Genomic DNA, 15,204 nt, shown 5'->3' on the forward strand with positions numbered 1-15,204 from the left:
CACATAGATCGGATGCCATCTTAAGGCAGGCTTTTCTCATAAAAATTACTCACTGCCATAGTTTGTTGATCATTTTAAGGTGCTAATTGTGGAAGCAGCAGTTTTCTGGCTGTGTGCCATTTGGAATTGGATGGATCATTAATGCCACCTGCCGAAAAGCTCATGGGATCTGCTTGAGGGAAAATACATATTATACTCAGGGCTCAGAGATTTTAATAATACTTTGTGATAGCATTCTCTCTGTTCAAAAATAAAAATAAAAATTCTGATATATTATCCCTTTTGACAGATGGAAGTTTAATTCCTTTTTTGTCTCCTAGCTTCTATAAATCTTCTCACACTTATCAGGAAGGCTATCAAATCCAGTATTATTCCATGCTTCTGAGACCTAGAAGGAAAATTGCATTATATGTATTAGGTTTTTCTGAGAGAAGATTCTTAATTTTCACACATAGAAATGCCCTGCCAGTTTCTCAGGTCATCATGAGAGGCTTTGTTAATACAGCTTTTCCTTTTACTGTTAAAAACAGGTTTTTACCCTAAAAGAAAAAAAAAAAAAAGAGAGAGAGAAGGAGAGAGAGGAAAAAAAAAAAGAAAGAGAAAAACAGCAGCATGTACATGTTGCTGGTCTGGATGATATCTGAATGTTGCTAGAAGACCCTGTGTTACTGTGTTTTTATATATATTCACAGAATTACAGTATTGTAGGATTAGAAGGGACCTCAAGAGATCATTGAGTCCAGCTCCCCTGCAGAGCAGGTACCCTACAATAGGTCACACAGGTAGGGTCCAGACGGGTCTTGAAAAACTGCATAGAAGGATACTCCATACTCCACAACCTCCCTGGCCAGCCTGTTCCTGTGCTCTGTCACCCCTACCACAAATAAGTTCTTTCACATGTTTGTATGGGACTCTGTATGTTCAGATTTCATGCCATCGGTCCTTCTACCACTACACCCTACTGAGAAAAGCCCAGCCTCATCCATTTGCTTCCCACCTCCCTTTAGATACTTATCAACATTAGTCAGATCCCCAATAAGTCTTTTCCCCAAGCTGGACAGACTCAGGTTACTCAGCCTTTCCTCATAAAGCAGGTGCTTCAGTCCCTTTATCATCTCTGTGGCTCTCCGCTGGACTCCTAGGAGACTGCTGCCTTTTTCAAAATGAGGAGACAAAAACTGCACACAGTATTCTAAAGGTGACCTCACTGTGGCGAAGTAGAGGAGGAAGATCACCTCCCTTGACCTGCTGACCATGTTCTTTCTAATGCACCCCAGGACATCATTGGCCTTCTCAGCCACCAGGGCACACTGCTGGCTCATAGTTGTCCTCTAAGACTCCCAGGTCCTTCTCTGCAGAGCTTTTCTCCAGCAGATCATCGCCCAACATGTACTGATGTATGCAGTTATTCCTCCCCAGGTGCAAGATTCTACACTTACTCTTTTTAAATCTCATCAGATTTCTCCCCACACAACTTTCTCACCGGCACAGGTCTTGTTGAATGGTAGCACAGACTTTCAGTATATCAGCCACTCCTCCCAACTTTGTATCATCAGTAAACTTGTTGAGGGTGGACCCTCTTACTTAATCCAGGTCGTTGATGAAGATGTTGAGCAAGACCAGACCCAGCACCAACCCTTGGGGAACACCACTAGTTACAGGCCTCCAAACAGACTCTGTGCCACTGATGACAACCCTCTGAGCTCTGCCAGTCAGCCAGTTCTGCCGTCCTCATTGTCCATCACTGCTCTCCTCACATCTACTCAGATAGTGATGAAATCACAGAAAGCTAACAGGTTAGTTGAGCATGATCTCCCATTGGTGAATCCATGAATACTAGTGATAACCTTCTTCTCTTCCAATTGCTTGGAGATGGCATCCAGAACAAGTTGTACCGCCTTTACAGGGACAGAGATGAGGCTGACTGGCCTTTTGTTTCCCAGATCCTCCTTCTTGCCCTTTTTGGAGACTGGAGTGACACTGTCTGTCCTTCAGTCCTCAAGCACCTCCCTTGTTCTGTGTAGAAATATAGTGTATTGTAGCTGAGAATTTGCTCTATAAAGTAGTGGTGGTGCACTCTTTGTATCTGTTGCTTCCACGGAAATAAATAGGAGGCATTGCTTTTGAAGCAACCTGTGTAAATTACTGGCTCATTATGCTACATATATGGGCATACTGTGGATTATCATAAACAATATATGGATTTTAATACAGGAAGATTGAAAAAGATTCAATAATTGCACACTAATAATTGGTAATATGAACTAAGCAACAACCAGATTACAGTGTGATAGTATCAACCAGATGAAAGACCAAGGAATAGAGCCAGTGCCACAGTTACCTCTTCCTTTTTAACTTTGGCTCCTTCAGTTATCAGTTAATTGCTAGATTATATTTCTGATAGATAAACTTTGTGCATTATCTTCTATTAGATTTGAACAAAATAAATGCTATCTTCTTTGTGTGCTTTCTTAGTGTCAGAAAACAGAAGATAAAGTCCTATTGGTATGAGCACGTAGACACAGTCTCTGTGACTGATCATTTAAATTATCAGCAGTTACTTTTCCCTCAGTTGTCAGTGGAGTGTGAAATGGGCACTCTGAAGGGAATATGTTGCTATTTAAAAATTTCCTTCTGGAAATACCTCTCTTTTCCAGGTCAGTAGCTGCTGCCAGGCTGCAAGCATAGGAAATAGGGGCATTGTCAGTCATTTCCTCAAATGTGTATACAGGGTGTCAGGGAGCAACTGATGCTCATGACCGAATAATCTTACTTGTGTTGAAACCGCCCTTTTTTTTTTCCTGCTGAATATAGTCTGCTTTGAAAGAGATGGCTATACACAATGTCAGGTTCTCCTAAACTACATTTGCAACCAGGATGAAACTCACAATGCACTCTTAAACAGATGACCAGTGTTGGAAAATGTCTTGGAATTCCAGCAATTCTTAAAAAAAAAAAAAAAAAAAAAAAAAAAAAGAAAGAAAAGAAAGAAATGATCTTCTGAAAAATACAAGGAGAAACCTTACTTATTAATAATAAAGTAACAACAGGCACTGCAGGGTTGTTTTTTAGTTTGGATTTGGACTTTAATGTTGCATTAATGCCCCCTGCTGATAAACCTTCAAAAATCTACTTTGGATTTAAGGAGATGCAGACATCATACTCTCAGTAGATAATAGTTCTGTGCACCAATACTTGCCTTGAATTAAAAATAAAAAACAAAACAAAACCTGTCATATCTCTCATCATACCTTAATTCAGCTCAAATAAACCATATTGCTTTTCAGTCTGTTCCACAATAAAAGCTTCTGGGAAAGAAAAAAAAAAAAAAAGAAAAAAAAAATCTGTAAAATTGACACACATCAGCCTTTTTACTGTTTGTTTTGTAGAAAGGATATAGTGAAGTACTATAGCCATGTAGGAACTAAATCTTAAAGGAGAGAAAGTGTCTTCAAAATTCCATAACAAGTCAGATAACTACAATGAAATATGGCTTGCCAAAATGAAGTAATCGTGAAAGGTTGAACACATATATTACCATTCAGGGTTAAACTACAGGGAACTAAATGGTGGGCCTTTTCATGACTTTTGTTATCTATCTTCTAGCTAAGAGAAGATATCATTAGTATTGATTTTTATGGACTCTCTTGTATTTGGCAACATGGGTATTACATGATTCCATAAAATAGCTGGGGATTCATTTCCTCACTCTTCAAGCCACAGGGGAAGTGCTTTTCCTCCACTGTTGGTGATTAAAAGAACACTGCTGAGCTTCTTCCAGTTTGCAGTAACACCTGTGGTGGTATGTCTGAACTGTTTACCCGTGTCAGGTCTTAGGTATTCAATTGAGATGCCCTTGCCAGCTTTGCTCAGTCATTACCCACAGCTTGCACAAATTCTGCCATATAAATGCAGAAATTTGTGGGTTTTTTTCCTCATCCAGTGGGTGTTTGGGTAGACAGTGAGGGCAAAAGCCTGCTGCAGCTCATAGCCTTGTGGGCATTTCATGCAGCATAATTTCACATTTGGCATACTTTGGCTAGTGTGATGTAGTACTGGGGAATTAATAGAAAAGTGTGTGTGGAAAAAGGCCAGCAAATTTTGTAGTATTAAAGCATTCATTTTTATCAAAAAGAGATCTTCTGTGATAGATGGTCAGCAGCCCAAGTTTTGAAAATAGATATCTCCATCTCTTGAATTGTCACCACAAATGAGAAATGCACTGAAAAAGTAGGATATGTGGGATAGAGGGAGGGGGACAAGCTGTTATTGATGTCAGTTTCTTAGTTGATAAAGACTGTGTCAGAGACCAGTGATCTAGGAAAATTCATCAACAAACAGGTTTTTTGACAGGACAGTATCATGTTATGTTTTCATGTGATATGGCATCATGTCTCCACAGAAGCCTACACACCTTTTGTTGTTGGTATCAGAGAAACTATCCCAATGGTTAAAATGTGCTCTAATGTACTTGTTAGCAGCCCGAGAGCACAGGCAGCCAAGGAGTCACTGAGATTGTCATTAGTGCTCCATCAGAAGGATGAAGAGTGTTTTCTAAGGTCTTTTCCCTCTCCCTGCTGCAGCCCCATGTTTCATCTACTGCTACTACTCCTATAGGAGTTGCTTTTAAGAGGTGCATACTCCATCATGCCGTTTAAATTGAAGTGGTTTTCGTCCTATCTTCTTAGCAGCCCTCAGAGAATCAGTGTAGGAGACAGAAATACAATCTGTTATGAACAAAAACATCTCTAATAGAAACTGAAAATAATGCTGGAGGTCATATGGTGCTTAGATTTTTGTGTTATTATGGAGAACTGTTAACTTTGAAAACAGAAATGCCAGGATAAAAATATTCTTTTAATTAATAGGTGTAACTCAGGATTATAGGCTGTAGTGGAGCTCGCAGCTGGAGTTCAGAAATCTGCCAGCTCTGCACCAGTCTTCCAATACACTGGACTCGATATCTCCATTTATTCCTGTCCTACCTTGGTACTTGAGCAAATGGAAGAATAATTAATGCTTTGGGCTTAGTTTATATTCATGTTCAGACCTTGGGTACATAAAAGCCATTATACTATTAAAATACACAGCACTACATGTGGTTAGGCTTTCCTCCTTCCTTTATGTTGACAGGTTCAGCCCATGATCCAGGGGTCACAGTTACCTTTAAAAAAAAGTAATAAGCTTAAATTTATTGTATGAATATCACTGGCAAAACCTAAAGGTATACAAATTAGAAGGCTGAAACTTTACTTTGAACTGAGAGAGCTAGAGTGGGTTGAATTATACTTGATAATCAAAGATGCCTCATACTGAGATTCAGTTGATTTCCTGTGTACAAAAAAAAGTTATTCCAGTTAAAGAACTTGTATGTCTTTATGTCTCTGATGCCATTAGGAGTTCTTTACTGCTTTAACAAAGCTAGACTGGGAGAAATTCGGCTTCCTCATAGGTGAACTCTGAGGTAGCTTCACATCTCTGCAGTGTAAGAGGAACTTGCAGCAGACAGAAAATCTCCAAAGACTGACCATAAAAAGGAAGCTGAAATTGTTTTAAACCATGTGTCAATATATTCAGAGACCACTATAATCTCATGAAATATCTTTTCTGAGACGTATTTATTAGGAACACATAATGTCCCTTTTTTGTCTCTGTCTTCTTCAGCCTTATGAGATATACCTAGGCCAAACTTAATCACCAAAATGGTAAAACTGGACTATTAATTCTTGAAATGGACAAGTAGGAAGCTCTGTAGACATCAGCCTGTTTTCCACACAGCCCCAGCCTGAAAGGCCCATGTATACTGTTAGCATTCTCTGAGATGCTTTCCAGCTTGTGTCACCTTGCTGTTGGGACAAAAAACTCCTCCAGCAAAGCTGTGCCCTGAAATTGTCTGTTCTTAGGACAGACTTGAATTTGCACCACAGTTCCTAGAGAAAAGTGATCTCAGGATCAGACTGCAAAGGCAGCTATATCAGGTGATGGATCAAAAATGCTTCTGAGTAGTGGCAGCTCTGATAGATCACTGGCTTTCATACTTATTCAGGCATAGCATAGAATATCTAGTTATTCTGCATGATTAAACTGCTCACTTGGAATTACTTTACTATGAGGGCTGCTCTGAAAGAAATGTTTTTTATTTTGTTGTTGACCCACATCACCAGAGGTGGATATCAGTCATATGGCAGCAGAGGTTGAACCTTCCCACCCATACCCCATTACATGCTGTTGCCATGTGACAGATGGCATCAGAGTGGATGTTTGACAGAATGGCACCTGATATGGAAGAGCAGCTTGAGCAAAGGTGTGGAACTGAACTCCTCCATGTGGAAAAAATGATACACATTTGTAGTTGAGAATGTGCTAAATCTTATGCTGTTATTGTGCTCTTTGTGTCTGTTCTGGCTTCCAGGGAAATAAATAGAAGACATTGTACTTTCAGAGCAACCTGTGTTTTAGGTGGAAGTTCAGTGTAAGTTATTCTTGCTGTCTCCAAGTATTATTTCACGATACATTCCTCTAGCAGCTGTGACTTTTTTTGGTAATATTTTATAGCACAGTAAAAATGATTTGCTGCATCCAGTCCCTCTGCAACTTAAGAACTGTGTAGTTGGCAAGATCCTTGGAGTCCATTTGCAACCATTATTTTGCTATGCTTAGAGGCTGCAAGAGCCTTTGCTGAGTGATACGCTCTCCCTCTTTCCGCAGACCTAGATGTACTACAGGAACACCAAGGTGAAACCTTTTAAGGCATGTCATGTGTGATAAAATGGTACAGAACAGATGCTTAACAAACTGCTGTAGAGATGGAGGCTGTTGTTGATCCCTGAAGAGCTTACACTGCTCTCATTAATGCTAATGGGAGAAATGTACCTATTACCCTCATACCTCAGCAGGAGAAGTGGCCTTTTGGCAGCTAGCACATCTGGATCAGATGGACCTGTAATTAACTGTTGTCTCCATCTTCTTTGTTATGTGTAAGGACAGGCTTTTCTGAAGGCAGCTGTTTATCTGCTTCCTTTCCACTTCATTATCTACAGTGTGAATATTTAGGCCTGTCTTGGGAAGTTGCAGTCGTGGCTTCATCTCAGTTTCAGGAGTGCTACAAAAATACCTAGAGAAGCATGAAAATGCTTCCCCCAGCAATTTTTTTGAGTAAAACTGTCTTCTAGTAACACAAATCCAATTCTTCTGCCAGTATTCGAAGGGCAGTGGATTATTTAAGAAAGCAAAGTCTTACAGGTGAGATGATGTGGATTTTTCCAGGTACAAACACCAGAAGAAATCTATGTCAGATGAAGGAGATTTAATTTGTTGGCCACAGATAAGTAAAAGTAGCACTTAAAAGAACATGAGCTTCAGGTTTCACTCTAATGAGGATATTTCAGGAAACTGTCTCAGTAATTCTTAGGTGGAGACTTGATCTGTCTTTATAGAAACATGCAAGTGAGACCTTCAGACCCCTTTATAGAAAGATACAAATGGGTCTCTACAGAAAGGCACAAGTTTCACCAAGCTGGGGGTTGCTTTTAGTTTTCTGTGCTTCTGACACCCTCTGCTGCAGCATCAGCACTGGAAGTCCTAGCAAGCATGGCCAAGGTGGCTGGGCTGAAAATGATTACTGCTCCTGGGCAGAACAACCTGAGACATGCTGATCAGTTACTGGTACTGTCCAGCAGAGAGCAATGACACACTCCTAACAGCTCCTTCCAGCACTAAAACTGCTGGGAGTGCTATACTCAGTTTTAACCGGTTTTCACAGCATACCACATTCTTACCAGCTGGCTTATTTGAACATAGCAGGACTTTTCAGTCTTTATGTAGCAGTGGATCACCAGAGATGGTTCAGAAGGGAAGGTGCACATCTGATTAAATAGGTTGGAAACGTGAACCACATGTGTGCCCAGAACTGAGAACACCTAGGCAAGTTAGTAATGCTCTGCTCATGAAATGGTGAGTTTCAGTCTATGGAATGAAACACAGTGAAGCTTAGTGGAAACAAACTGAGGAGGGTTGCAGTAATTATGTAACTGACTATCCACAAAAGAAAATCTCACACAAAGTGTTTGCTTTCTTTCAGAGGGAATAGAAATGTGGTCTTTTATGTTGTCATTTATGTGCAGTCACACACATTAATGGCATTGTAAGATATGTTATCAGTAGCATGTGGAAGGGCTGATAAGCTGAAAGAGTTTACCTATTTATATACAAATACCAACAGAACTTGTTTTATTTTTCGAATTCATTTATATGGATTTGCATTATGATTTATACAAGTGACAAAGTATCTCAGTACACATCAGGAAACTTTTGCAGCGGCTGTTTGCTTGTCTTGCAGGATTGTACAGCCACATAGTATGTGAGAAATGTTTATAACAACTTTCTTTTCTCCCTCAATTTCTTGATACTAAGTACTCTGGGGAGGGTTCAGTACAGGCTGATCAGAAAGCTCTGCCTCCTGCTGTCAGCTGTCTTTTTCCATTAGGTGCTGTCTTTTGCAGCTTTATGTCTCCCTCCAAAATGGAGCTGCCCTCTTGCTTTCTTATTTGCAAAGTAGTAGGCCCTTTTGTGCTTGCAGCCATCTAGAAAAGGTGCTGATCCTCTGAGAGTTTCCAGCTGTGGTGAAGTATGTTGTGGTACATGTGAAGAAAGTGGATGCAGTCTGGGAACGGAATCCTGCTGCCTGGAATTAAAGTAACTGTTTTGGTTTTACATTGGTCTCTGAGGCATTCTCACAGTGTTAAGGTGAAGGGGAGGATTTCTGGATATATCCCAGCACCCAGGGATTAATGTGCCTGACTCACATTTATTACTCTGAGGATTCTCTTTTTTGTACTCAGGGCACACTCATTTAATTATCACTTGCAACAAATAATTACAGATTGAAAGAAGATTACATGCTTTGCTTCCTATTTCTTGGACACTTAAAAAGTTGTTGTTCTTTCTTTTTTTTTTTTCTTTCTTTTTTTTTCATTGAGTTCCCACAGTTCAAAGGACGCTGTGATAGGCAGGAGAGAAGCAGTGCAGGCAGGCTTGCAAGGAGGTGCATAGTATAATGGCGTGGCAAGGAATAGGTGTTGAGTGAGGTGCTACAGAATTAAACCATCTTAATAGCTGGCTCTGAGGGAAAAACACAAACCAGTTGAATCCACATTGTTGACCCTGGTCTAAAGTCAAGCAGAAGTTTTTAAGTGAGGCTGGATCAGACACATGGTGTGCTTTGTTAACTGCATCATGGGCAAGCTTCTGCAGAATCAGGATCTGAGCATACATCACTGAGTTTTTCATGTGCAGATTATTGACTAAACCAGAAAAAGTGAGTCCAACAGAATGATAAATCCTGACTGTGCCACAGGTGCCACTGTGACTTGAGGGCAGACATTTTAATCTCCTTCTGCTTTTGTCCCCTCTCTGGAAAATGGCGATAAAAACATTTTCTTATCTTACAATGGAGTACTTACGATAAACATTAAGGATTATGATGTGCTTAAATACTGTGTAATGAAGGCCATTAAGCACCTTAAGCACTTCTATTCCCCAACTGTTATTCTGAATTTATACTAAGGGGTTTATTTTTTTCTCAAGTAATCCTAAGGAAATACATCAGTAAGGATCAATAAGTAAACCTTGTGAAAAGTCAGTGCTAAACTGTGTTTCATTTTCTGAATTATGTCACTAGATGTTTTCTGTCTTGTCAGCCTACCTGCTCTTCCTCACCACTTAAGCAAATAGCATAAACATTAAAATAAGGAGAAAAGGGAAAGTTATCTCCTACAAGCTCACTGCAGCTATAAAAGTCCAGGATTTCTGCACTTGTCATTTTAAGTCCTACCATTATTAATTGAAAGAGTGGGTGACAAAAGCTGATTAAGTCACCTCCAATTAGTAAATCAAAACAAAAGAGCTTCAATTGCCATAAGAAATAAACACAAAACTATTGCCAAATGAAAAGGAAAAGGGAAAGGGGAGGGAAAAGGAAAAGGAAAGCGAGAAGAATAAAAAGAAGATGCTGACAGTGGTGAATACTCAACATGAAGCAGAGGATCATGCCACACACATGGTCAGATTTTCACTGGCTGTAGGAGCAGCAAAAATTTTAGTCATGTTAATGCTAATAACTGGCCTGTCTTTTCTATACTTCACATAATCCCTTGTCTTCATGTATCCATGGTAGGATGTGTTGCACTGCAGGTCTAATTTCTGCTGTTTTGCTACTGCTGTTCCCCTGAGATATCCAGCATTCTTAGGATTACAGTCTCTTTGTGCAAATATGTTTTTATTTGCTTGTTTATTTGTTTTTATCAAAAGATCAAAACACAGAAACCGAACTGTGAAAACTGTGAACAGGATTTGATTTATTATTGAGGTGACTGTGCTGTAGGTCAGTACTGACATAAGTCAATAGAGGCACATTTTATATGCAGGAGGTGTTTTCATGCAGCACTGAGGCAACATGTGGCACTGGGAAGGTCAACTGCTGCTTTGGGATAAGTGAAAGATCTCTACCACATAAAACAAACAAAATCAAAAACGAACAAGCAAACAAAAACACTCCTCAAAAAGCTTTTTTTTCTCCTGAAAAAAAAAAAAAAAAAAAAAAAAAAAGAAATGTTTTTCCTGTGCCATCCAGTGAATGATGGAAGTTCAGTGCTTGTTTTCTCCCTATGGAAAGGAAAACAACATATCTCAGTGATGTTGTCCTTTCTCTTTATGTCCTCATTTTATTTTATACACTGGCAACCTGAGGCATTTCTGGAGGTATGTTTGGAACAGGAGGGATGGGTCAGGTTGTTACTGAAAGCCCTGGTTGTGTGAAGTGCTGGAACTAAGCTTCAGTACCTCAATGCCCAGGTAGTCTATTGTGTTTGTGTGCAGTCGTGATAGTGTCATTGTCTTCCTCTGATATTAATTTATAAATCTGAGTTGCCCAAGGCTGATCAGGTAATACATAGTCACACAGGGAATTAAATTCTTGTATTCTAATCCCTTAATTACAGAACCATGTTTGTTTATAGGAAGTCCCACTGACTCAACTAGGCTGCTGTAGATGTCTCTGGGAAATACTTAAATAACAGCATCTTGCTTTACACCTGTGTTGTAGCAGGCATTTTGTTAACATTTTATGCATATGTGCTTACATTCATGCTATAAATCAGAATTGGAAAAGAGAGAATATGTATGGGGAATAATTGTGTAGATTCCTGGTTTCTTGAGCTTCTAAAGAAAACTATGTTCTTTGCCTTCAGAAATTACAGTTGATACCATAGTTCTGCAGTCACCTAAAGCTGATGTCTGAATCCATACCGCTAACTGACTGGGCTAAGAACATTAAACATTCCATGCTTTATTTTCCAGGGGGTGAAATTAACCTGTGGCCTTTAGTATCTGGGTACAAAATGATACTGTTGATTTTTTAAGAATGGTGGAGATTCAGAAGCATTCTGTTTTGGCTTCAGTTTGGTCTGCTTGAGTCTGTCATACAGATTGCACAGACAGTCTGTGCACTTTTCTGTTTAAAGGTCTTCAAAGGCCACCTGGACATGGTCCTGTCAACCTCCTCTGGGTGTCCATGCTGAAGCAGGGACTGGGACAGAAGGACCCAGAAGACCCTCAACCATACTGACTTTCTATGGTCTACTGTCATTAATGATTTTTCTGTTTTGGGGTTTTTTTTTGTTTTTCTTTTCTAATTTTGGTCCAACATCTGCCCAAATATTCTTTGTTACAGCCAACAAAGTTAGGTCAGAGTACACGAATAGTTTGTAAGTTTGTTTTTGAGAACAAAGTCTATTCTTACGGTAATCTCTCAGTAAAGCAGTTTTGATGTACATCTTTTGAAAGAAAAATGTTACAAACTTTGGAGTTTTGTCTTTCACATTCATTTGTATTGATTTTTTCCTAATGCACGGTAAAGGAACTTCTGTGTTTATGGTAACAGTGGTAGGAGGACCTACTCTCTATAATGACTACTGTGAATCTGATCCTGTAATTGTCATAATATTCAGATCAATATTACCACTTTTGTAAATGATGAGGAGTTGAAGTAAGGTTTCTTTTGCAGTCTGTCAGAGAGTGAAGAATTATGTTAGGGTATTCACTTAATTGCAAGAAGTTAGATTAGTGACAGCCTGGTGAACTGTTTTGAGATGTGTTGGGAAGCTGATGCAGACATTGATGTGGATTGTACAGAATAATGGTGAACATACACAAAATAGTTGAGCTTTTCCAGGCAGCCCAGTCAGTCAGTAGTAAAATACAAAATGAGACAAGAAGAGCTCTTTGTGGTTCATATTTGTAAATGTGAAGATCTAGTCTCAGGCCAAAGAGGTGGCTGCAATGGAGCAGGTCAGGATAACAATACAGAGTGCTCCCAGCCAGCTGGCTGGGGAGACAGGACTACTGAGCAGTCTCCCTAAAGCTTTCCTGGTAAGCAGTGGCGGAAGGGCAAGGTGAGAGGCTGGAGGCAGGTTTACTTTCGGATGAGCCTCCATCTGACCCACAGAGTACTCTTCTGAATGAACAGAGAGCACACGTTCCCCATCGTTGGTTTGCAGCTGCGGCAGGGAGGCATTTTGGCTTTAGCTTCCTTTATCCCTGTAACAATCCCTTCCAGCTCCCCACAGGTTTTAGCTTGCCACTTTCTGCTCTTGCAATGCTGCCCCTTATCCCGCTGGCTTTCACTGATTGCTGCTGCCACTGATACTCACATGCCCTTTGATGAAGGAGCTGTTGAAGCTCCCATCCCTCCACAAGCTGTGTTACGGACCCACTTCTATCTGAGCCGTTCATTAGTGTCATTTGCCAAAAGGTTTATGTAACAGATGTTGCAAAGCGGCATGCAGAAACGCACATGCATACACACACACACACACACACACCAGCATTGCAAAGACCGTGGGGGTGTCGATGATGGGAGGATTGTCTGCAGGGCTAGAGTAGCTCGAAGGCATTGCTGCATCTGTTAAAAAGCAACTAATGTCTCTGTGTAACCATGCTGTATTTTCAGCTTGTCATCATGGCTGGGACTGTTCTGCTTGCCTACTACTTCGAGTGCACCGATACTTTTCAGGTGCATATCCAAGGTTTCTTCTGTCAGGATGGCAATTTGATGAAACCATACCCTGGAACGGAGGATGAGAGCTTCATTTCACCTCTGGTGCTCTACTGTGTGCTGGCTTCGACTCCGACAGCTATTGTAAGTATAAGAAATTATTTGAATTCTCCACTGCTGCTCCATAAATAAGGGCAATAGTCCTGTAATATCACTGTCCCCTTTCCTCTCTTTTCAGCTGTAATTGATTTACAGTTAACTGGACTCCGCTTTGCCTTAGCCTAATATGATCTTCATCACTTATCTCCAGATGTAATTATTCTGAAGTAATCACAAAGAAAGATTGAGTGGTAGAGCTTGTTAAGCCTGCTACAATAGCTTGCCCACCTCAGTGATTAGTTGTCAATTGTCTGGGCTCCAGAGAAGCACAAACATAAAAGTGATCTATTACTGGAAATAAAAAAAAAACAGGATAAAGCAGGAGAAAAACACTGGCTGGAGATGCAGCATGTTCAGGATTATTTGCTGCTGTAGTAAGATGACTACTGTGGGGCTTTAAAGGGCTTAGACAAGCAGAGTGATGCTTCATATTGAGAAAGTATGAATGCTCCCTTTTTCATATTTCAAGTTTCTGTAATTACACAGATAAATTCCCATCATACTACTTCCTTTGTTTTCTTATGTTGCTTCCTTTCTCTATTTTTTTAATCTTTAGTATTTCTTAACTTTGCTTTGTATACCTTTTAAAATGTAATAAATAATATTCATTATATATTTATTGTGAGAGGCTAAGTGCTGGACCATAGTCCATTTCATTTTTCAGTCTGCAATAATATTAATGCATGAAACAGTTTAACACAGGACTTGATGAGAAACATGAAAGGTATCTGCATACGAGTCTACAGTTTTTGTCAAAAGAGACTTTGTGAAAAGGAGTGGTGATTTCAAAATGATTTATGTCAAGAGCTTATGAAAATCCTCTGCAGTAACAATGTTGTTTTCTGTACTGGAATTCAGATGCTGCAGTTATAGATTGTTTGCAAATGAAAAAAATAAGTGCTACATTTCTCCTTAGTGACCTTCACAGTCTGTGCTTTTAAAGCAAGTTTGAGTGATGCTGTTGTGTCTGGATGCTGTGACACTGGAGTTAGTGGGAGGATTGTCCCTTGTTTCAGTGATTTGCTATTAAAATTCTCTTTTTTCAGTTGGATCTTCTTTAAAGTTTTCTGGTAAAGTTGTCTGCAAACCTTTCAGATTCTGCTCTGCTGGGTCAACATTTCTTTCATATTGGTGGCCCAATAACTTTTTCCTGGTTACTTACAAACAGCTGTTTTTGAGTCTTCTCTGGGAGTTGAACAATGTTGTTTTTGTAGTTTCCTCAGCCTTTATTGTGTGAGTGAACACCAAATGAGGGCTTTGTGTGCAAAGAACTTCAGTTAAAGGACAGCGTGGAGCTTGTGGTTCTGTCTTGTTCAGTGCTAGCTGTGCAGAGATTACAGTTTTGGTCCTGAGGGACAGTAATCACACTAAATGATGGGATCTGAGGTAGTAAGCTCTGCTCCTTGGGTTATAGAACCATAGGATCATAGAATTACCCAGGTTGGAAAAGACCTAGAAGATCATCAAGTCCAACTACAGCCTAACCAGTACCGTAACTCCACTCCAAAACCCTCCACTAAATCACATCCCTGAGTACCACATCCAAACGGCTCTTAAACACATCCATGGATGGCTACTCAACCACCTCCCTGGGTGATAATCAACTAAATGCTTTAGTTGATCCTGTTTCCACCCAGTTTTCTGCTGCAGACTGAGTTTTGGCAATGATAGTTAATAAAAAGCTGGTAAGTGAGATGTAAAGTGAGCTCAGATTCTCCGTAAGATCTGTTGCTGCATTGCATTGCAGGTCACACCCCTGTGTGTGTGAGTATCTGCAGCTAGCTATGCCTGGGTAGGTGCTGCCTGTTGGTCACAGGGTAAGTCTAGGAAGCAATTTTTTTATGCAGTTGAAGATCCTTGAACATCCCGGAGGTTTCACTAAAAGGAGTAAGTGTGGCCATTTCTATTCATACTGTGATGACTGTAGTCTCCACTGCCTCCACCCCACTACTCCCTTCCCCCTCATACACCCCCTCCCCTCACACCCCAAAAAA

The 15,204-nt window shown here is 40.1% G+C and overlaps 1 protein-coding gene across 3 annotated transcripts in view; it reads left to right on the plus strand.

Moving 5' to 3' along the window:
* Positions 1-15,204, plus strand: part of PLPPR1 (phospholipid phosphatase related 1) — a 103,417-nt gene that overhangs the window by 65,046 nt on the left and 23,167 nt on the right. For all 3 annotated transcript variants that reach the window (XM_015849822.3, XM_085529851.1, XM_085529852.1), the window contains exon 3: positions 13,007-13,195. In XM_015849822.3, the coding sequence (XP_015705308.1) occupies positions 13,007-13,195 (189 nt within the window). The remainder of the gene's footprint in view (positions 1-13,006; positions 13,196-15,204) is intronic.

Source organism: Coturnix japonica, chromosome Z (genome assembly GCF_054131305.1).
Source record: "Coturnix japonica strain WE chromosome Z, WE-NBRP24, whole genome shotgun sequence".
In the NCBI taxonomy this organism is placed as follows: Eukaryota; Metazoa; Chordata; class Aves; order Galliformes; family Phasianidae; genus Coturnix; species Coturnix japonica.